General features: G+C 36.4%; 2 protein-coding genes across 2 annotated transcripts; both read right to left on the reverse strand.

Moving 5' to 3' along the window:
• Positions 1 to 1,201: 1,201 nt before the first annotated feature.
• Positions 1,202 to 13,498, reverse strand: LOC139708297 (E-selectin-like). The gene is made up of 9 exons (XM_071620264.1): positions 13,477 to 13,498; positions 12,532 to 12,717; positions 9,987 to 10,163; positions 8,885 to 8,968; positions 7,977 to 8,018; positions 7,450 to 7,533; positions 6,630 to 6,707; positions 2,390 to 2,465; positions 1,202 to 1,916 (listed from the first exon to the last, which is right to left on the reverse strand). Exons 1-8 carry the CDS (start codon positions 13,496 to 13,498, stop codon positions 2,440 to 2,442), a joined length of 699 nt encoding a protein of 232 aa, XP_071476365.1. The 3' UTR covers positions 1,202 to 1,916; positions 2,390 to 2,439.
• A 1,192-nt stretch (positions 13,499 to 14,690) lies between these two features.
• LOC139708298 (C4b-binding protein beta chain-like) lies at positions 14,691 to 21,837 on the reverse strand. Its single transcript, XM_071620265.1, has 6 exons — positions 21,792 to 21,837; positions 18,306 to 18,515; positions 17,458 to 17,652; positions 16,075 to 16,293; positions 15,427 to 15,576; positions 14,691 to 14,704 (listed from the first exon to the last, which is right to left on the reverse strand). The coding sequence occupies exons 1-6, from the start codon at positions 21,835 to 21,837 to the stop codon at positions 14,691 to 14,693; spliced, it is 834 nt and encodes a 277-aa protein (XP_071476366.1).
• Between the last annotated feature and the right edge of the window lie 687 nt (positions 21,838 to 22,524).

Genomic DNA, 22,524 nt, shown 5'->3' on the forward strand with positions numbered 1-22,524 from the left:
ATATTAAATACAATACCGGAATCAATAATGATTATTACACGTGCAATGAGAGCAGTTCATTGCCCATTAACTTCTCCATTGCATTGTTACATTACATTGTTTTGTTTTTTTCAGATTGTTACAAGAAACATTAGGGTCTAGCTATTCAAAATGAAAGTCAATTCAATTTAATTCATTTCTACAAAGTTGATGAAACAAATATGAGTAGACAAATGCATACAGGCAAATTACAAAGTACAAAGCAAATGAATAAAATAATATTAATCAGAAAGTGGAGGGATTAAATTGATTAGCACAGGCTAAGATCAGCCGCTGAAATTCCAACTTATCCCCCCCCCCCCCCGTCCCCATTATTCAATATCGACATCATTCTAATGACGAACAAAAATAAGACATTTTTTTAAAGGGTGTGTACAGTTCTGGTTGAGGTGAGGATTTAGTTTTTAACGTTTTGCAAGATATTCAGAAGCCACTCTGTAAGATGTCGAGGAGCGTGCCATTTTAAGGGGTATCAAAAGTTTATTTAATGAAAACCGGTTTTGAAATGGCTGAGATATCCAAAAACAAGGTGAAACAAAGAGATCCTAATAAAAGACGTGGCCTGTTGACTTTTATTATTATCACTTTTTTTATATCTCAGCCGTTTGAAAACCAATTTTCATCAATTAAACGTTGAATCCTTCTTAAAATCACATGCTCTTTCATATTTCATAAGAGGTTACTCATTATCTCACTTAGGAATTTTCAAAACATGAATCCCCACCTCAACCAGTACTGTACAGTCCCTTCAACACACCATATGTATTTCTCGAAATATATATCATATCGTATCTATGAAAATTACGTGTAAAAAATGTGATAAAACAGCAACATACCCAAGAGAACATCATCTCAATCGAATTCTTTTACATGATGGTAGTAGTAACTATATGTATAATATCTTGCAATCATATGTAGACGCTTGCTTTACTTGCCTCGGTCTAAAAAGTTAAAGCATACAAATACATGGTAATGTATCATCCGCTGTATGGATGGTTGTCAACACATCTACGACATGCACTTTTTGAATAATTTTTCTTTTCATTCATTGGTGATTGTTGAATAGAGTGTATCATTAGAGTGCTTTACAGAACAACCAGTTACATCTCTTGTATACGTCATAGTACTGTAATAATTTCGAGTTATTGCATTAATTAGAAGAAAAAAAAGCTTATATTGTACCGCATAGTAACTTATGGGACGTGAACATTCTAAAATTGAAATTATAATTTGACTCTTCTCTCTTTTTCAAAGCCTCCCCCAAGACCGTTAATGATATCTTGCTCTTGTTCTACTCTCATTGTCCATCATGCAGTTCTCTACAGAAGCTACAAAATAAAGCAATTCATGTAATAGTTTGGCAGCAGATGGGACAACCTTACGATATGGTTGATTCTTAACTTTTTCAAAGAGACAACAATTGATACATATTTTCCTTTCTGTCTTTCAGCTTTTCCTGCCTGCAAGACCGCTACGATTCACTACCATTTAATTGCAGGTATGTTGGTGCAGCTGCCTGTTCCCCATACAAATCATTGTCAATCCTACCATGTCTTGTCTTTTTCCCATTGATTCTTGCATCGTTTTCGGTTAGGGGTTGCTTGTCAAACGCTCCCCAACCACCATCGTCTACACTTGATCTTGCATGGGTCATTTCGTAGTATTGCTTGCCATACAACGAGTTGTCATACATTTTGTCTTCTTTCTCATCACCGTCGAACTCATCCCATGGATTGTTGTTCTTTGGAGCTACAGCCATTCCCATGCCATCAGCATCGGTGCTCATATTGTTGCTGTACGCATTTTCGAGGGACTTTTCGTCGCTAAATTCTTTCTCCAAGTATTCTCTTCGGTTAGATTTGGCTGCGAGGCGTTTCCTGAAATGGGACCGTACAAAAAGATGAAGTTTCATACTTTGTGTTTTGTATGGTAATCGGTATGTTATTGGCGTGTGCAAGTTAAACGCTTTTACTTATTAGAAAACTGGGTGTGGCTACTACAAAACACACGCGCACACACACACACACACACACACACACACACACAATCTGCTTTGCGATGCTTTTTAAAGGCTCTCACAAATTTGTTCAACGTACAGAGCTCAAACTACGAATTATTTCGTCTTAAGTCTGATAAAATATCAGTCATACGACATTACAATTTTACGACTAACATCTATCAAACAAGTTTGAAAGACGCTCACGATACTATCAAAATATTGTAAAGCTGATGCCTGCTTTGACCATGTTATCTTCCAATAGCACTTCGATGGCGATGACTCTGGAGTACTTTTGTGTTTGAATCTAAATACATCGCAAATTTGACTAATGCGTAAACAAATCATACTCACCTCCGTTTTACAATAATGAACACTGCTATCAGAACAATCAGGAGAAAGAGTTAAGCTGCACTCGTACCGGCAATAACTACAGATTTGAGAGAGGAACGAAAAATGATACTTTAGATCGTGGAAGGAATATTTACTGCATTCGGTGGTAATTATTTCTATTAATCCTGAGTGTTTATAGTACTTGAGTTTTTCCTTGCTCTCTTCTTAGAACTACACTTAAGTGTTTATCGGAACGAGAACACCGACAGCAGTGATTGAGTATCTGAATGTAAGAACGACCCATGTCCATGGAAGACCATTTCGGGTATAAACTTTAAAAATTTAATATGTTTTTTATTTGTCCAATAATATTCTATTTATCTGTGATGGGAACGCGACATTGTATGGTTATTAGAACATATGTTATTATGACAACTGAATTTACAATAATTGTAGAGAGGCCATTTTGTGTGATGGACTTGGGTCGTTCTTTGAATCATATGGACCTGGGTCGTTCTTTGAATCATATACATGATATTCTGCTATAGAGATGAGAGAAGGATGAGAGAGGGCGCTATAAAATGAATGTATAAAGAATGACCCAAGTCCTTCTTTCTTACATTCATATAAGACTTAACTCATTTATTTCAGGCACTTCCGGGGGTAATTAGGATTTATCATTTATACACAAGATGAGTCCATGCATAAGCTACAATCTCCCATGTCAAACTGAATTTGGCAAAAAAAAAAATGGACTTGGGTCGTTCTTATATTCAGGTCTTCAATTCTATTATGTTCTTCTTCATCCAGGATATAGCATCCTCACAGACTTGTCATTGCTCTAACCAATAATAATCGAAACGTTATTAATACCCCCCGGCGTTGCTATATAGGTGCCCACTGTACACATGAGTCGAGAGGGACATTATGGCTTAAAAAAAAAAAAAGTGTTGTCCGATTCAAACGCGGAACTTTGACTGAAATTCAAATATCTAATCCGGTATTTATCACCTTCTTTTCCAGGAGTAGATCAAATAGATTAATGCAGACATTACTTACTCGGTAAGACACAAACATTGTGTCCAAAGGTACAAAGGTAAGGTTTGAAGTGATGGTATAGGAATTTTTTTTCTTTTGTAATACAATGCGTTTTATGGATTTTTCACCTCAAAATCATTAACATAAGGCGGAATTACAAGATCCTGACATCCGATCAATATTCATTAATAGATTTCCCTAAAATCAGTAAAACAGCATATTTATTGAAATGATTCTTGCTTGGAATAGGTGGTCCTGGAGGATCTGCTCTTGTTGTTTCTTCGTTGATAGCCGTTGTTGTTAAATCGGTCGTATGCAAATCTGTGTGGAATCGCCAAAGTGAGCAGTAACATTTTGGTAATGCCGAAATAGATTTTGTATGGACATCATTAATACTTAATAGAATCCCTTGTTTAACAGTTTCTCTGCGAATGAGTCAGATATGAACAAAATTCACAAATGAACTTATGGACAGGGGATAAATGTGACAAATAGGGGGTTAGACGTCTTTTAGTTATAATTTGTATTATTGAATACGGTGTAAAAAAAAAAGATTTTAAAAACTTTGTAATGAGGGAAAAGCATTTAAGACGCTTAAAATATAAACATCTACACTAATCTACGCCTGATTGTGTATTGAACGATTGTGTGTGTGTGTGTGTGTGTGTGTGTGTGTGTGTGTTTGAAGGAGACTTTCACATTCTATTTTACTCATGCGTAACAAAACAACCACCCCCCCCCCCAACAAACACGAAACCACATATTCGCTCACATGGAACGTTTCAGCTAAAATGTGCATGCTTAAATGTTTAATTCCATTTGAAGAATGAATGGAGGGCATCAGGTAGAAAATCTCATTGAGCGTGTTACTTTATCTTTAATAACATGGTTCGAAGCAACATAATTAAGTATGACAACAATGTATCAAAAACTTTTCGTAGACGCATGTATTAATTGAAACACATCGTATCCTCCATATTTCACTTTTGATGTATGCAAATACAGTGAACTCCCGTTTTAACGAAGTCCTCAGGACCGGCAGTTTTCTTTCGCTATATCGAAATTTCGGTAATCATGTAGAAATGCATACCATGCACACCTACCATTTCCTTCCTTAATTTGTCAAAGAAATCTTCTTGTGGCTATCAGAAATGTCAAGGTGGACCATATCTGACGGTTTCATGGAATTTTATGGTCAATTACAGAAGAAAAGTAGTTAATTTTGACTCAAAAGTACGCTGATCGACGGCTGTGTCAGCGTAGCATGATGATTGATCGATTATGTGGAAGAGCGATATAACTATGATAATCGATCGTTGTAGTCTGTGATACAGCCGCTTGTTTGGTGTTTAACCACAATAACTACGTCGGCTCGACAGTAAAATGTGGAAGAAAGAAAGTGATCTTGATGCGTCTGTTTTTTTATCGTTTTAGTTAATTTTCTCCTGCGTGTGACTGAATATCTGTCAACATTTTTGGCTGACTAAATGATGGACGGATAATATGTGTACAAAACTGTAAAAGATGATAAAACTGGGAATTATCCATCATGAATATTGCACAATAAAATTGATTTTTACTACAAAACAAAAACAAATATTGGGGTTTCAGTTTTTGTATACATAATTAAAAAAAAAATGAAATGGAAAAATAAATACTATCATATTCATATCTAAAAGACAATTACTTTCTACTATAAGTTGAACTTATCAATAAGAAACAAGTTAAATTTACTATTTCAATTTCAATATTCTCTTTCTTTTTAGGTAAAATGAGCACTTTATGAGAAGTCCACAATATTAATACATGACTGTATAACATACACTTTTTGTAATACTATTCTCATTAATTTATTAAATTAGGCCTATGAATTATGTAGAATACTAGAAATCCCCTTTGAATTCAACCTCCTTCTCATCTTATTTTCTCTCTCTTTTTCTCTCCCTCCTAATAGCCTAACCTTTTTCTTCCACTTTTCCTTCAGTTCAACCTCATTCTATTCCCTTCAACACTATTCAAATTAAATTATTATTATCAACTGTTGTCATGATAAAATCAATACTTGCCACAATTTTTAAAGAAAGGATCAATGTCTAAATCCTGGTATGAATAATCTGTATCAATAATTTGAATAGTGATAATCATGATAGTGGCAATGAAAACAAAGAACTATCAATAGCTCACTTGAGCCTTCGACTCAGGTGAGCCAACAATAAGAAGAAAAAAAACGAAAAAGAAAGTAGGGGCTACACCCTACACGTATTGCACGAGTCAAGTTCGATATTGTTAGTAAGCGGCTAATTAGAGACTAGAATCTAGACCAGAATCGATTATAATCGTTGACATCCTTCTCTGCGAAATCGGTGCACTACACACTCGCGACCGACGTACTTTTCAACTCCGATTTCTCATTTTTCTTACCTTTTCGGCTTTCTAATTCCATGAAAACTCTCTCATATGGTTCAATTTAGCATCTCCAATAGCTGCACAAAATGTGATTGTCAAACGGCGAAGCGAACGGTAGGTGTGCATTGCTACATGATTACCGACATTTCCTTACAACCGAACAAATAAACGATGAAAATAGTGAGAGTGGATAATGTTGAGGCCTGAATTTTTACTTCGTTGTAACCGGAATTTCGTTATAACCGTACCTTCGCTATAACGGAAGTGCACTGTGTGTGAGTTAAAAAGGGACAGATAAACGCAAATAAAAGTCAGAAAGGTTAATACTTTCAAAATATCATGTTGACAATGTTACCTGTCTTGGCTGATGCATGTGAAATTTCACCTTCGGTAGTCGGGATAAGTGTTGTTGGTGAGTCCGTCGGTGAGGTAGGACTATCTGAGAAGACAACAATATGTGAAAACGGAAGAAAATAAGAAATGACATCCACTATTAAAATCTCATAATGTTGCTGTTACTAAGGGCACGAAAAGTGTCAATAGGGTTGCGCTTCCTTCAAAATATAAAAAGAAGAATATTGATATTGAGATATCATGTGCCCGCCTATACTGTGTATTATTGTTATACGTATGGATATGATACTTTTTTTCATTACGAATTACAAATAAACGCACACGTATTACATATTGAAAATACAGAATATGAAGACGGGGAAATATGCGATTACCAGAAACTTATACACATTGTCTTTTTCAGTACTTTAGACACTCTTTCTCGAATTTACTTATGGCTAATAAAGACAAATGTCAAAGAAACCTGTCCCGGACGACGTGTGAGTGATCTCTCCTCTGGTTGTCCCGCGTAAAGTTGTTGCTGACTCGGTTAACGGGTATCCTGCATGGAAATGAGGTAATGATAATGATAAGGGAATAAAATAAGTATGATTTGTGAAAATGTCACTTGTCTTTGCTTATGTAGCTAACATACAAAAAAAAAAGAAAGCTATGAATGAATGTGACGCCTCATAAAAATCATATATTGGTAAATGCAAGTTAATTGATGGACTTAATAGGTCCCCACGCATTGTAATGTCTAATTTACAAGGTGCAAGATATATCTGTTCTTGATGCGTTTTCCTGTTTTTGTTTTTTTTTTGGGGGGGGGGGCGGGAGGAGATGGCTTTTGCAGTTGATGATTATTTCCGCGATTCTTTGATTTAGAATATCTTGCTCAGAAAACTTATTCCCATCAGGATGGATTTTATTGAAAACACACACGCACAAACAACTTTCTCAAGACTGGATTTTGGCTCCTTTTTTTGGTACTAGTTGTAGTACTGGGGTAGTAAAGAATGTAGATGAGATAGAAAAAGGGACAGATGGTTTTATCTATTGTAGATTGAAACGCGGATTATTGACTTTACACAGGAACAGCTCAAATGAAATAGGGAAAACAAAATCGAATGAAAGGGCAGGCGATATTCAGTAGAAATTCAGACCACAATATTATCCGCTCTATGTTATTTATTGTTTATTTGTTGGGTTATGACGAAAATTCGATAAAACGAAAGAAAACTGCAGGTCCAGGAATTCGTTACGGGAGTCCACTGTATCAGACAGAGCCGAAGTAATATTACCTGTCACAGACATCTTTGTAGAGCTAACCCCATCAGGTGTCGGGGAGGAAGACATCACTGGCTTGGTTGAATGTAGAGAATAAGCTGGTGATAGATAAAAAAGAACAAAGATTATTTATCTACATTGAAGATAATGTTATATCTGGCATAAACAGGTCCCTTGCTTAATGTAATTCATCTCGCACACACATAGACAATGCAAGTGTATTATCGCAGTCTTAATGAAGATTAGAATAAACTGTCTCTTCACTTTTCCAATACAAGTGATTTTCATAGTGATAAATGCTTACAGAATTTTATAGCATCATTGAATTCAAGAATCAGTTATACGTTTAGCAGTCAAGAGGTTTTTTTGAAAATTTTACAAGAGAAAAAAGAAATGTGGATAAGGAGGGACTAACAGGAAGACAGTGTTCCGCTCTAATGACAGGTACAAAATATTAACAATAACTGAAGAAAAGAAATATCAAATCCCATGCAGATAATGATGCGGGTGGTCAAAGGACTGTCAACTTCAATGTTCGCACCTGTTGTCTGAAAATTTGTTGTTTGAGGCTGAGTCGTCATATCTGCAGACACAAAGAAGAAGAAGAAATGAAAATTTGTTGTATAATTTCAATCATATATTATTGTTTTACGAATTGGATCTTAATACACACTTTAAAATGTGTACCCTATGATATCTGTTGTTTAAATGAGAAGCTTTTTTTTCTTAAGAGTCATTTTCCAAATAATTGTTGTTGCTCTTATTCCTGTTCCTCAATTTAATGTACACACACTGATATACATGTCTATGTAATGGCGTTGTTTGCTAATTTTCAGCACTATTTTTGGAAGCCGTATAGGTGGCCCGGCCTCACGGAAGTCATAAAAATTATGTGTCCTTCATGGCTTGCAGGGTGGAATATTTTCAGCAGTTCCATGCATCATAAGCGGTGCAATGTAAAGTTTACATACACAGGAAGTGTAACGTTAATCAGAGGCTATTAAGCACACTCAGCAAGTATTTCGTCTGCACCCGAGAAACAAACGGAGTCTCCTTTTAAATCGATATTGGCCGATATAAAGCATGCGTGTGTATGTAGCTTTGTGAGCTCTCTGATCGACCATAAAAGTTATTTTTATTGGAAGAGGACAACTACAACTATCTTGGCAACAACATACTTTAGTATTATTCTGTTTCTCTTCGTTGGGCCTAGTAAGGACAGAAGTACAGTCATGTGGGCTGAACGAAAATGATTTTGGATCATTCTTTGCCTTTCCAATGTGTTTGTGTACTGGACTCTGTTGATTGTGATACTGCTGTTTTTATGGTTAGTTGGTTTTTGTTCCTGCTTGTTCAGTCATTTTCTTTCTTTTTAATGGACCGAATTATATTCAAATCGGTAGGTATACAGATAGCGGCACAATACGTTTTGATCAGACTGAAGTTTACCTGTCGTGGATAACGACTGTGATGTTCCCCAGCCAGTTGTTTTGACTGAAGTGGGAGACGTTTCCGTGGGTGAAGAGGTAGGAACTGAATGGGAAATCAAGGTCATGAATTATCGTGCCATCATGATCGTATCATACTGTAAAGAGAACAGGTGTGTGTATTTCCAAGTACGTACCTGTAAAAAGTACCCATTCCTCCTCCTCCACCTACCCCACAAAACACACACACACACACACACACACACAGGGAAAAGGAATGAAATGATTTGGATAACAATAATCTTTGCTAAGGTTCAGTTTTTTTTTCAAAGACAGGTCTGCATATTTGAATATCACGTGTGTGCGTGTATGTGCGTGTGTGTGTGTGTGTGTGTGCGTATTTAATAACACACAAAACTGTAAATAGAATGGACTGGTATGAGAGATAGTATCACTGAAGAAAGAAGTATTACCATGCATTTACCTTCAACGAATTTGTCAACAGAGACAAGAATATATTTTCTATGTTCTATTTCAGCCTGGCAAAAAATTACCAATTGAGTATCTGAATATAAGAACGACCCAAGTCCATGGAAGACCATTTCGAGTAAACTTAAAAAAACTTTATATCTGTTTTATTTGTCCAATAATATTCTATTTAACTGTGATGGGAAGGCAACATTGTATATACAAATTAGAACATAATATATATTAAAATGACAATTAACATTTACATTAATTGTGGAGAGGCCATTTTGTGTGATGGACTTGGGTCGTTCTTTGAATCATATACATGATATACTGCTATAGAGATGAGAGAGGGAAAAGAGAAGGCGCTATAATATGAATAAAAGAATGACCCAAGTCCTTCATTCTTACATTCATATAAGATTTAACTCATTCATTTCAGGCACTTCCGGGGGTAATCAGGATGTATCATTTAATACACAAGATGAGTCCATGCATAAGCTACAATTTCTCATGTCAAACTGAATTTGGCCAAAAAATGGGACTTGGGTCGTTCTTATATTCAGGTCTTCAATATACTGTGTTATTCATTCCCCTTATTGATGTTTTCTTTTTATTTCTTTCAAAAAAAAAAACCCCGAAAAGGTGGAAAATACCTGTGCAGGAGAAATCTGATTGACTCCACGTGCCGTCCGTCTGGCAGTAACTGACCGGGGAAGCTGTGGGTATCAAACCATCGGAGCACTCGTAGATGGCAAGGGCTTTGAATTCGTTTCCTGTGACTGTCACGTTTGTACCGTTCACTGATGGTGGCTCGCCTTGGCAAGCAACGGCTGATGACATAACAAGGGTAATGCTAATATTAATACGAAACATGCCAAAAAGTACAAAAAAGAAAGAAAACTAATATTAGATCAATTTTAATTTCATCTTTTTCAATAATACATTCATGTATTATCCTTTTCTCCCTTTTCTATACTACTACTGCTACTACTACTAATAATAATAATTATAAAAAATTATGCTAGTAATAATAAATATAATGATAATAACAAAAATAATAATAATAATAACAATAACAATAATAATAATAATAATAATAATAATAATAATAATAATAATAATGGTGGCTACTTGCATAGCGCACAGGTCCATTTTTTAGTACTTATGGCGTTTCAAAAAAAAAGATGTTTACATGTGTATACATGTTCAAACATAAAAGCAGAGAAGAAAAATGGCAAGCAATAGACAAACATAAACCAGATAAAGAATACAATTGTTCTGTACAGTATAGACCGCAATTATAGTCATCAGTGTCAGAGGAACATACGTTTTAATTTTGGTCCAAGGAAATAGGTTGTGCATTTAAAAAACACGTAGTTGACTCCTCTATTTGTTTTTCTGTGCTAGAGGTTTGAGTTTATTACTTGTTTGTTTTAATGATTTTTCGAACACTTTTTGTGGATTTTGTTTTTCATATCAACATTCTTGTAGCTGCATACAACTGTAGGTGCAATGTAAAACTGCAATGCAAGACTGTACATTGCAAACTGTTTAACGAGTTAAAGTTGTTGCGTTTAAAAGATATCAATACATTTCAATTGGGCTTATTTATGTATAAGTTTACAAATAATCTTCTCCCTGATCATTTTTGTCACTTATTTGAAGAAAACTCAGAATAACATAAGTATGAAACTAGATCATCTTCATTAATTCACATTCCAAAACATTAAAAAGTCTTATTCCAACACACAGTGCGTTTTTGTGGTCCCAAGGTCTGGAATAATCTCCCAGCCCATTTAAAATCTGTACCTTCTTTGAGTTTGTTTAAATCCCATTATAAATCGTCTCTCTTTTTTGGAATAATAAGGGCTTTTTACACTTGTACATTTTTGTTTAGCCCCGGACCAACGGTGGGGCTAAGGGGGGGGGTGGGGGGGGGGGGGGGGGGGGGGGGTGGGGGGGGCCTGAAAAAATTGGTACGGGACTAACGATAGTCCTGGGTCAGAGAAAGTCCGGGGTTAAGAAACACAAGTGTAAAAAGCCCTATAGACTTTTTTGCTGATATTGTCAGGTTTGTGGGTGTTTCTTCTCTTCCGCCGAGCCGCGGCCGAGCCCTCCTTCATTTCAGTGGAGGTGGTCTCGGCCGCGGCCGATCCGCGGCTGAGCCCGACCTCTTCTTGGTGTAAACGCAAACTGGGTCAAATGCGCGGCCAATTTTAGTCTGGCTTCCAGACCCTCTGCCCGTACTATTTCGCTATTCACGATATTAACCTCCTCAACGTCGAAAACTAGTATAATTTAAGCTGATTTTGTCCTGCAAAGGATTGTTTCCTTCGGCAAAGGCCTTTGCCCGAACGGCGACTTCGTCGCCACGGAATTCAGTTGGCAAAGGGTCTGAAAACCAGACAATACCAAATTGCGTTTGTTTACAAGCAGAGCGCCACCACGACAAAATATTGAAAGGTTTGAATCAAAAGCGCGGCCGAGCCCGGCAGTGTAAACGGAGGGGCTCGGCCTCGCAATTGAGGTTGGGCTCGGCCGCGGCTCGGCCCAGCCCCGCACTGTAGACGGGGTCTAGAACTGCAATATTTCTCTTCGAGGAATATCTCATCTTAATATTGCCTTTGGAAATATTATCATAATATCATAATAATAATATAAATATTGTGTTTTTGCTGTCTCTTGTGTTTGTGACGCAGTGCGTTACTGTTAGGCAGCTCACCACAAGCTCTGCTTTTTGAGGTTCTCTCTTCCTTGTACAACTTTATGTATGTGATTTACAACATGAAAAAGATGGAAAAATAAATGTTTTACAAACTTGAACTTGAAAACTAGCCTAGGAGAATGGAATAAATCTGTCCTCGAAGGTGTACTATATTTCACACAATAAAAAAAAATGATTATTAGAAAAAAAAACTGTTTATAAGTAAAGTCATACTGAAAGAACGTATGACAAAAAAGTGAATAACATTAAAAAAGATGTTGTTTGTAAGTAAAATCACATAGAAAGAACGTATGATAAAATCAAAGCTAACGTAAAAAAAAAATTAAATAAACATACACAACCATATCTTTCCAGAGTTGTTTTCGATTTCCAACTTTTTTTTTTGTCTGTATTATCCAAGTTATAGATCTGTTGCCTCTAGTTTTTCTTCATTTTTTTTTTTCGTATTAACACTTCCTACGTTTCTTACCTACCTTGACATTCCGGCAACTCCGAGTCCCAGTTCCCGTTTGTAAGACACGTGATTGATGAGGAACCGTTCAGGTGGTAGCCAGTATCACATCGGAAGTGAACCTTGGCGCCATCGAGGAATGAAGACGTTTCGTCTGGCGTCCTCACACCATGAGCTGGTGCACCAGGATCACCGCAAGCCACCAGTCCTGCCAGACAGAGAAAATACTTTGTTTCGACTTTTCATAGGTTGATATTGTTGTTGTTTTGTTTTGTTTTCCAAACACGAGAGAAGTGGTAAATATTCTTCTTCTTTTTCGCCCCCACCCCTTACGGAATTCCTCGGTCCTTCCCTGATAGTCCTGTATTGCGTCAAGATGGTCTTTCGTATAACAAGGCACCCCTTTTAGTCAGTTTGATATAGTTTTGTTATGAAGATGATCTGAAAAAATAGACACTTAATTTGGCAAATTTTCATACAACATGAATAATGTGACTAATCGGAATGAAGTAATGAGCAAATGAATGAATGAACTTTATAATTATATCGTGATTATATCATATTATGATTATCTACAACCGAAAGTAATGTTCAATTTGCATCAAATACTCGTTGCTCACGAGGGTTCTGTTTGTTCGTCAATTCGCCTGCATTGCTTTTTTTTTTGGTGTATCTTTTAAGTTTTTGGAGAATAGCACTGATAAAAACTGTTGGCCTGAACTGCATACTGTAGGCTTCCTATATAGTCTCTCCTGCTGAAACGATCACTGTGTGTCCAAATGTGTTCTCATAGTCAACTATGTGAAAACGCTCGAATTTAACAGTGTGAAGATGGTTTCACACTTGGGTGTGGTTTTTCACAGTGAGTTCACATAGTGATGATCTGTTTCACATTGAGAATTGATGATCCGCAATGTGTTCACATTGTTGAAACGCTCGAATTTATGGGTATGAAGAGATTTCACACTTTGCTCACACTGTTTCACCATGGAGCTACTAGAGCTCCGTGGTTTCACATTGTATTCACATTGTGTTTCACACTGTGGAACACTGTGTTCTTTCCAGCAGGGGCGTTTAATTGCGACATCTCAAACCACAGCTGATAATGATAAATGATCTGTCCGACAAACAAAATCTCTTCTCTGCTTCAACTTCTGTGACACACCTTTTTGACAAAAGCATGATGCAACTTGAGAACAGCCCTGATCATTCCAACCGAAGTTAAGGCTTTCCCTCATTTCAACGCACTCCTCCGCGCCCATGTTGTTAGGTTCTCCAGGGGCCCATTGTGTAGTGTGGACTCTAGTGTCTGCAGGTAGGTACAAAGTACAGTGAACTTCCGTTATAACAAAGTCATCGGGACCGGCATTTTTCTTTCGTTATAACCGAACAAATAAACAGTAAAAATACATAGAGCCAATAATGTTGTTGCCTGAATTTTTATATCGTTGTGACCGGAATTTCGTTGTAACAGTGTGTCCGTTATAATGGGAGTACACTGTAAATACAGTGCATTCCCGTTATAACGAACTGCCATTTTCTTTCGTTAAATGGACATTTTGTGATAGCTGAATAAAGTACATAAACATAACATGAAGATGATAATCTTTGGAACTGAATTTTTCCTCCGTTGTAAAGAGAATTTTTGTTGTAAAATCATTGTTGGAGTAATCATATTTTTGGTTTCTCGTTTAGTTCTCTTTTCAGATTTTTTTTTCTTTGTTATATCGGAAATATAATCGAGCCAAAATAGTACATGAAGAAAGTGTAAGACAAAGGAACTGTCTACAGCAAGCAAACAAACAAATAAAAATGTGGCATCAGTTGATGCTTCTGCATGCATAGACCTATGTCTCAATGCAATTATATTAATGGATACTTCGAAGTCAGGTAGCATTGTTACGTCACCTACCGTCCGACCAGAACCAAGACCTTTCAATGTCGTTGGTGTCTTCGGACGCCCCAATCCACCACAACCTCTCCGTAGAATAGACAGACTCCCAAAGCGATGCAAGAGAAGACAAGAATTCCTGGGTGCTAAGATCTAAAATCTCCACCAGAAATCCATAGTTTCTCGATTCACAGGCGTCTCGTGACTCCTGCCATGTAAGGCTAACTCCGATGAAATGATAGCACTTGCCGTTATACGTCGCGTTTAGACTAGAAGATTCTTCAGTCCCATTAATACAAGAACCCTCTGCAATAGAATAGTGTTTTGATGAGAGATAATAATGAGCAAAAATGAGACGAAATTTGAATAGCGCTACATTCTTCTGCTCTTTAAAAGAGATATTGTGTTATCTATATACACATTGTTCTTCATTATAAGATATCTCTACACAATTCTGCATTGTTTGATACAATCAACTCTTGTTATAACGAAGTCCACATGACTGGCAGTTTTCTTCCGTTATATCGAAATTTTGCTATCAGCGATCAAACAAACGATAAAAGTAAAGAGCGTTTAATGTTTTCGGCCTGAATTTTACTTCGTTGTAACCGGAATTTCGTTATAACCATGTTCGTTATAACGAGAGTGCCCTGTATATTCTGAAAACAAAATGTCTGACTCGCTTGCTGAGTCTTCCGAGAAGACGTGCCTATTCAATTCATAACAAGGCCTCATTGTTATACATAAATCATTTTAATAAACGCTTAATGAATACAACGTTGTTGAATATGTTCTACTTACCTATCTATTGAGTTGCGTATGATTTCTGTAATGAAACCCGAGTCGAAATCAAAACTTCACGTTTCTCTTGTCAAGGGGATCAGTAACAAAAACTAATGGTTGATGATCTGCAAGTTGTTGTTGTGTATCCGCATGTTTTTCTTTTTTTTTTTTGGGGGGGGGGGGGGGTTTGAAGGGGTTCTGGCAATGAAGAAAATGTATGAAAAAGAAAACATCTTCGCTTGCCTGCTTCGCATATGAAACTATTTTGTTCGCCACAGGCAGCATCATTCCAAAAATGGTCTCCATCGTCAGATTTCCGAAGTTCCACACAGCTTTCGTGGTTTCCGTTAGGTTCCCCTTGGTTCCAAAATAGCCTTTCAATGTACGACCCGTCTGTGGAAATGAAGCAAAGGTTAATTGACCGCTCTATTCACTCCAATGTGTTGTCTCTCCAGATGATGACATATTAATTAGCAACTAGGCTACGATAAACTAGTAATGATAGGTAATAATATAGTGTTAATGGCTTTACTTTATCAAATATTCATATTTTCTATATAAACAATGTGTCCCTATTAGAATTTTGTTCATAATAATTTTAGGCATTTTTTTCCTAAATGTTGTAATTTGTGATTTCCTTATTAGCACTGAGAATTAAAGTTGGCCTTATCATCAGCTTCTCCCCTGTTTACAATTGAATACGATCTTGCCGTTTTGATCGCTGTAAGTGATATTTCTACCCTCCATTATTTCAAACTTTCCAAAACATATTCGGTTTCGTCTTGTATGTGTTTTCAACTGTTTTATGGTGAATTGTTTCGTGAATAAAGTTCAATAGCGCCCTCTGTAATCTGCATGGGTATACTTTTTTAGAGCATTCTGCTCACTCACCAGATGCCCATTTCCAGTCTCTGCCCTCTCTAACGCCAATCCAGTAATTGCCACTGTTAACCATGCTTTTCAAATGATCATGAGTGTTGTTGTTCTTTGGGAGCGCCAGAATGTCTCCCTGGACTGCGCATGCCTGAACAGCGCCATACCAATCGCTGAGAGCCGTTGAAGTCGAGAAACATACGTTGTCATGCTCTGTGTAGGACTCTGGGCAGTCAACTGCAGATGTTTCAATGCCATCATAGCCAAATTACGAGATAATGTGATGATGACAAAATGGCAAGATTTACAACAAAGTAATAGGATGGGAACCGCAGAGGGACAAGAAATATAATAATGATTAGTGGTTTGTTTATTTCCTTTCTCTGGGTGGAAACTAAAAATCTGCCTATGTTGAAAGTGGTAGGAATGCTTGCACAACGTTCGAAAAGGATTCGTTATATTATACTTAGAAATTCAGGGGAAGCGTGGGGAGAAAATTGATATTTGGGATGTTACTGTTGGGATGTATAATGAATAATTTGTCGAACTACACTTTCACATCGGCAATTTGTTATACGAATGGAAGGATTAAAGGCATGATTAGACAATGATGAATCTACAAATTCATAACCTTTAAATTGATACTTAATTTTCTGACACTTTCGACATTCGAGATTTACTAGTTGTTGGGCATGTAATAGAAAATAACCAAAACAACGAAGTAAATTGTCTTTCCAACATGTATTGTATCTTTGACAATCCCTTTAAGGCACACTCAAATTGCCCTTGTACTCAACAGGATTTTTTTTTTTTCACTTGTACCGTTTCCGTGGTAACTGTTCTGAAATAAGGTAGCGATATCATTCGGTAATAAACGTTTCTATTTTAGTAACACCAGAAGAAATTTATAGAGTTGGCCAATGTTAAACATATTAAACACGTTAAGTGGTAACCCTGCTTTAAAAAACAGAGTGTCCCACATCGTAAAACATAATGTAAAAACAGTGTGAACGAATTTTAAACACAGTGTGAAATCTCTTCACTACGTGAATTCGGGCGTTTTTAACAGTGTGAACACATTGTGAAACATTGATTCACAATTATTCGTTAACAGTGTGAAATAGAACTTTACTGTGCCAATACCGTTTGAAAAAGAAAAAAAAAACACCACAGCGTGGATTGTATTTGCACTGTCAAATTTGAGGGTCTTGACAATCGACTATAATTATAAACACAGATTGAACAGACTGCGAAACTCTGTGTTCTTTCCAGTAGGGAAAGCTTTCGCGAAAATGATGACAACGACTATAAAAAAGATAAAGAAAATAAATAAATAAAGATCACAGTGAATAGATTCAATCACGATTATCATTCAAGCGTGGTGCCGGCATGTATACTCACTTCGGCAGATTGGGGCATTGTCGGGAATCCATCTCCCATCGGTCCCACACGTTAGGTTTCCAGTGGAGTTTGGAAAGCTCAAAGAATAACCAGTGTCACATACATACGAGATGTTGTCACCCTGATGGTATGTCTGTTGATCATCCTCGACTATTGATCCGTGGGCAGGTACAGGGGGAGATGAACACGTGACCTCTGTAGCCACAGATATAGGGGAATGGGATATGAGACACTTCGATTAGATGGAACTGAAATTGGCAAACTTATGGGAATTTTTATTCTCCAAATCAGTGAAATCATAGCACGGAGTTAAGCATCCCAGGATATGGAGCCCCCTCCCAAAAAAAAAAAACACAAAAAATAAAACAAAATAAGATGAGCAAATTATGTTGACTAAAATGCGCACATCTCGTGAGATTCGATCTACACGATGGGCTTCAGGTCTATCTTACACGTAGAGGGAGGCAAATCAGTTATCATAAAGAGAACAGTTACACAAAATAGTATATGCACGGGTTTATGATCATAGGAAGAAGAGGTGTTTTTTTTTCTCAAACACAGAGACATAATTGAGGGGGTCGGTGCAATATAGTGCTGACCCACACTTGTGTCAAAAATTGAGTTACATGCATTTTCATAATCCTTATCCTTCACTCTAACCTCCGTGAAAATATCATATTTGAATTCAACCAATAAGATGGTAAAAATGCATGCATTCATGTTTCATTAATGTACAATGTATGGACTTTCCCAACACTCAAAGCGATTATATCAAAGTGACTATTTTGTGGGTTAGCACTATATTGCACCGACCCCCTCAATTTTTTAATTCCATTTTCTAAATTTACCTGTACAGATGGGTTGGGGTCCGATCCAAGTATTGTTTTGTACACACACCCATACCACCATCTCCCAACTCCCGTCGATGACGTAGCCGATGTCACAGGTCCAAAGCAGGTAGGAACCCTGTGGCACGGGGGCCTCTCCGTCAAAGTGTCCATCAACAGAGCAATGAGAACACGGAGAGGAGGGGAGGGAGCACTGGCCATCGACTGACCCTGCCGAAATGCAAATTTAAAGACATTACTTACCCTTTGTAGATTAGACATTTTTTTTTAGCAATCTTGTTGTGCAAACAAATCATACAAACAAACAAACAAACAAAAATACAAAGAAAAACAAAAAGCACAAGTACAGACGAATGAGCCAGATTTCGTACGTTATCACGGCACTTTCACAGAATAAAGTACTTGATGCATCTGGGTTTTTTTCCAAAGAAAAATGCACATTAACAGTTCATTTATTGACAGGGCAACGCATGAAGAATTCAGCTGTGCACATCATGTTTAGATTTGAAGAGTTTGTTCGCAAAAACCGATAAGTCCATTTTTGAAGATTTTGAAGTATGGTCTCTGTCATAAAGTACAAAATAATACCTTTAAAATGATATATTGGTCACTGAATATAAAGGTGCATTTTTAAAGTTATGGTCAAAACAAGCAAAAATTTTCTTATTATTCTCTTTATTTTTCTTGACCTTTAATCACAAATATCTCCGTTTGGCAAATATGGACTTATCGGTTTTTGCAAACAAACTTCATTTGTTTTGATAGATGGATGGTACTTGATGGCAAAAACAACATGTCTTGAATTATTACTTTGATACAGCGTGGGTATGGGTAATGCAAAATATCGGTGACATAATTACAATGGAGCTCCGTATTATCTTTCAGATGACCTGTTACAACACGTCTTGAGACGAAAGAAAAAGCATACCAGACTATACCTGGTGGATAACTCCATATTTAACTTTGGTCAAATCCTATATAAGCCTGTTAATATTAACTTATTTTTTTTAACATCTTCATAACTGCCGTCCACGTGAAGCAATAATAGTCATTACACAAGCCCAGATTTCAAAGGGTAAAAGTACGCACACCGGGTCAACTTGGTGGGTGCGAATATTAATGGCCTTGAATTATTGAATTTATTTGACGCGAGAACGCCCTAAGATCTAACAGTATCGGGGTCATATTTTGGCACAGATAAGAATGATGAGTATACACCTTGTATGTACTTACCACTAAGATATCCAACGCAAACAGCAATTAACCATAATGCTATGCACCTGGACATGTTGAAGTTGAAGGGCCACTCTGTTTTGTGAACATGTTACGTGAAAAAAGGTTAGACTACGTAAACAATACTTGTCTGTTTATCTCTGACAGCCAGTGTCTTAGTGTTATAACGGTTTCTTTTCAAAATACTAGTAGACGTGGATATGTAATGGAGGCTTGATCTAGGTACATCTTTAACTTTAACATATTCTGAAATAATGGTCGCCAGTTTACTTACTACAGGTTTACTACTGACAAACCAATAACAACAACAACAAAAGGAGCGTTTCCCGATGGTATTATAAGGACTCAAAATTGGTTGAATTGGTCAACCTGGTCAGCTACCTTTTCTGTTTGGTTTTTGACTGTCCTTTTTCCAAAAGAGGAACTCTATTTCAACACTATTCTGAAGTTGTGGATGGTGATATCTATAGGAAATTGTAATCTTTGTAGCTTACAAGAACATTTTCTTGTAGTGCGGTTTGATTAGGTGTACATGTATATCTAATAGGTCATATCCCATTTTGACAAACCCATTATATACTCATCACTTTTAACTCTAATAACTTTGTTATACTGATTTGAAAAAATAACAATAAAAATGCATATCTGGCGACTTTTGAGTGGTTTGGGGATGCATGCAGGGTTACATGTAAAATCCATTGCATCATCGTCGGCCAAGCGTCTATAATATGATGAATTTAATCGTCAAGAAACATTTATTTGACACATAGGTTCATGTTGAACTTAGCTGTTATTAATGACTTATCAAAAGCAATTTGGAGAGTACGATTGATAAGTAACTGATATCATCATAGAAAAAAAAAATGATTTTAATGCAAGTAAGGTTTATAACTGGAAGGCACACTGCCAAGCAGTTGTGATGATGTGTGGCCGGAACATCCACTCCCCCTCCTGTTCTTGGCAACACACGCACACACACGCACACACACGCACACACACACACACACACACACACGCAATCAACATCAACGCAAGAAACGCATTTATTTTACCCCTTTAACGTCACTGTTAAGTTATTTCGGAGTCGCAAGTTTTCCATCGTGAGAAAGCATCATCAACCCCACCAAAAAAAAAAAAAAAAAAAAGGAAATGATGATTAGAATAAACCAATCAAAATATCCATCAATAAACAAGTATATAAGATAAGTAACTGTGTAATTGATTGATAAATAAAATTGATTAAAAAGAAATAATTCGTAGATTTCCAGATACCATCTAAAGAAATTTTTCTGAAAACTGTGTAAAAATTCTTACTATCACACATGCTATATTTTGGCTAATTGTAGCAACAAGAACAACAAACCGAAAGCAACAACAACAAACAAATTTCTCGTTCTTAAAATGTGGTCATTAAGACTAACGACCATGCAGGCGGTGATGTTTAAATTCAATTACAAGGCCAAACAAAGCAAAGCAAAACAAAAGGCATACCCTTTTTCAGCTCTTGCAACAGTAATAACATGGGCTTGGCAGGTCAAGTTAAAATTTATGAATAAGAACTATAAACGGCGAAACAAAAACTTTTCCATGCATTCTGTGGTTTGGAATGTGCTTTCCAATCCAATTTTGACAGGTAGCTATATAGATAAACGCCTTGTGTTCTTGTTCAATAAACGGATTAGATGTCATTCGTTACTATGTTTTAGCTTGAATTAAACCAGTTTTAAATAAATATTTCGTTCTACCCCTAAATAAATGAATGAATGAATGAACGAATGAATGAATTAAAGAATACATAAATAGAAAAAAATATATAATATAAAAACTTACAAACCAGTTATACCGTGGAAAGTAGGGTCCCCGTCACAAAAAAGCAAGGTGTGTACCAACAAAAAAAAAACCAAGCAAACAAACAAACATTGCCTAATCTTCCCCAATCAAAATTATATGCAATTAATACAAAGCTATATTATCGAGAGTATTGAAACCGTAACACAACACTATGACGCTGTAATAACGTATGATTCTAAAAGAGAATATTATGATTTCACATCCTAAAACTTTGCGACAGTTACTGAACAAAGCAGGAATATAAAAGTGATCAGATATACCACGTCCTGTTATTCCCCGTTTTCTAAACAAGCACGCGGTATAGTATCAGTACGACTGTCTGAATAGGAATACGCCTCCCTCAGTTAAGCCTTTTGACTCAAAGTTAGAATTTTCGTTTGGTCTAAGCTTCGTTCTGATTACCAACACCATCGATGAGCAAAAGGTTATCAGACATCAAATTTGTCATGATCACTAATTTACCCTCGATTAGTCGGTCGGGAGCAAACAAAAACAGAAGATGGCATGCGGCCACCTGAAGTACACTTTTAGTAGCATCGTAAACGCATGCATGCACACACACACACACACACACACACACACGCACACACACTCACACACGCACACACACACACACACACACTCATATATATATATATATATATATATATATATAGATATATGTTTTATATTTATATATATATATTTATATATATATATATATATATATATATATGGTTCTCCGGTGGCCTAAAATAAAACCAAAAAAAAAAATGGTTAGGTCACTGAAAACGACTTTAGTGTCCCGAACTCTCCACGAGAAAGAAAGAAACAAAACAGTGCTGAGGTATGATTATGTTTATTTTCTATGATATAAATTACTCCAATAAATTAATACAGTTTATTCCATCTGCAAAATCAACCTTAATTTATGCATCAAATCTGTAGTTGCTTTTTTTTTCTTAAACCAATCTAATATAATTGTAAGAACATTGCCAACTATTCTGAAGGACTTTGATGCTTACCTACACACAAATATGCTACCAATTCGTCTAGTGCACAATTTAAATGTGATAACAATGGAAGATCTAATAATGATGATAATGATGTTGATGATAATACTAATAATACTAGTGATGACAATTATAGTAATAAT

Source organism: Diadema antillarum, unplaced genomic scaffold, assembly GCF_040938485.1.
Source record: "Diadema antillarum isolate AM-2024a unplaced genomic scaffold, OU_Dant_1.0 seq00001324_RagTag, whole genome shotgun sequence".
NCBI lineage: Eukaryota > Metazoa > Echinodermata > Echinoidea > Diadematoida > Diadematidae > Diadema > Diadema antillarum.

Excerpts from the sequence above, each read along its gene's own strand:
- LOC139708297 (XM_071620264.1), bottom strand. The coding sequence starts at position 13,498 with ATGGTGAAACAGTGTGAGCAAA. Across the intron at positions 10,164-12,531 it reads GGAGTTGCCGGAATGTCAAG|CCGTTGCTTGCCAAGGCGAG; the intron begins GTAGGTAAGAAA and ends TTATGTCATCAG. Across the intron at positions 6,708-7,449 it reads TACAAAGATGTCTGTGACAG|GATACCCGTTAACCGAGTCA; the intron begins GTAATATTACTT and ends ATTTCCATGCAG.
- LOC139708298 (XM_071620265.1), bottom strand. The coding sequence starts at position 21,837 with ATGACAAATTTGATGTCTGATAACCTTTTGCTCATCGATGGTGTTG. Across the intron at positions 17,653-18,305 it reads ACCCCAACCCATCTGTACAG|AGGTCACGTGTTCATCTCCC; the intron begins GTAAATTTAGAA and ends CTGTGGCTACAG. Across the intron at positions 15,577-16,074 it reads AGACTGGAAATGGGCATCTG|ACGGGTCGTACATTGAAAGG; the intron begins GTGAGTGAGCAG and ends TCATTTCCACAG.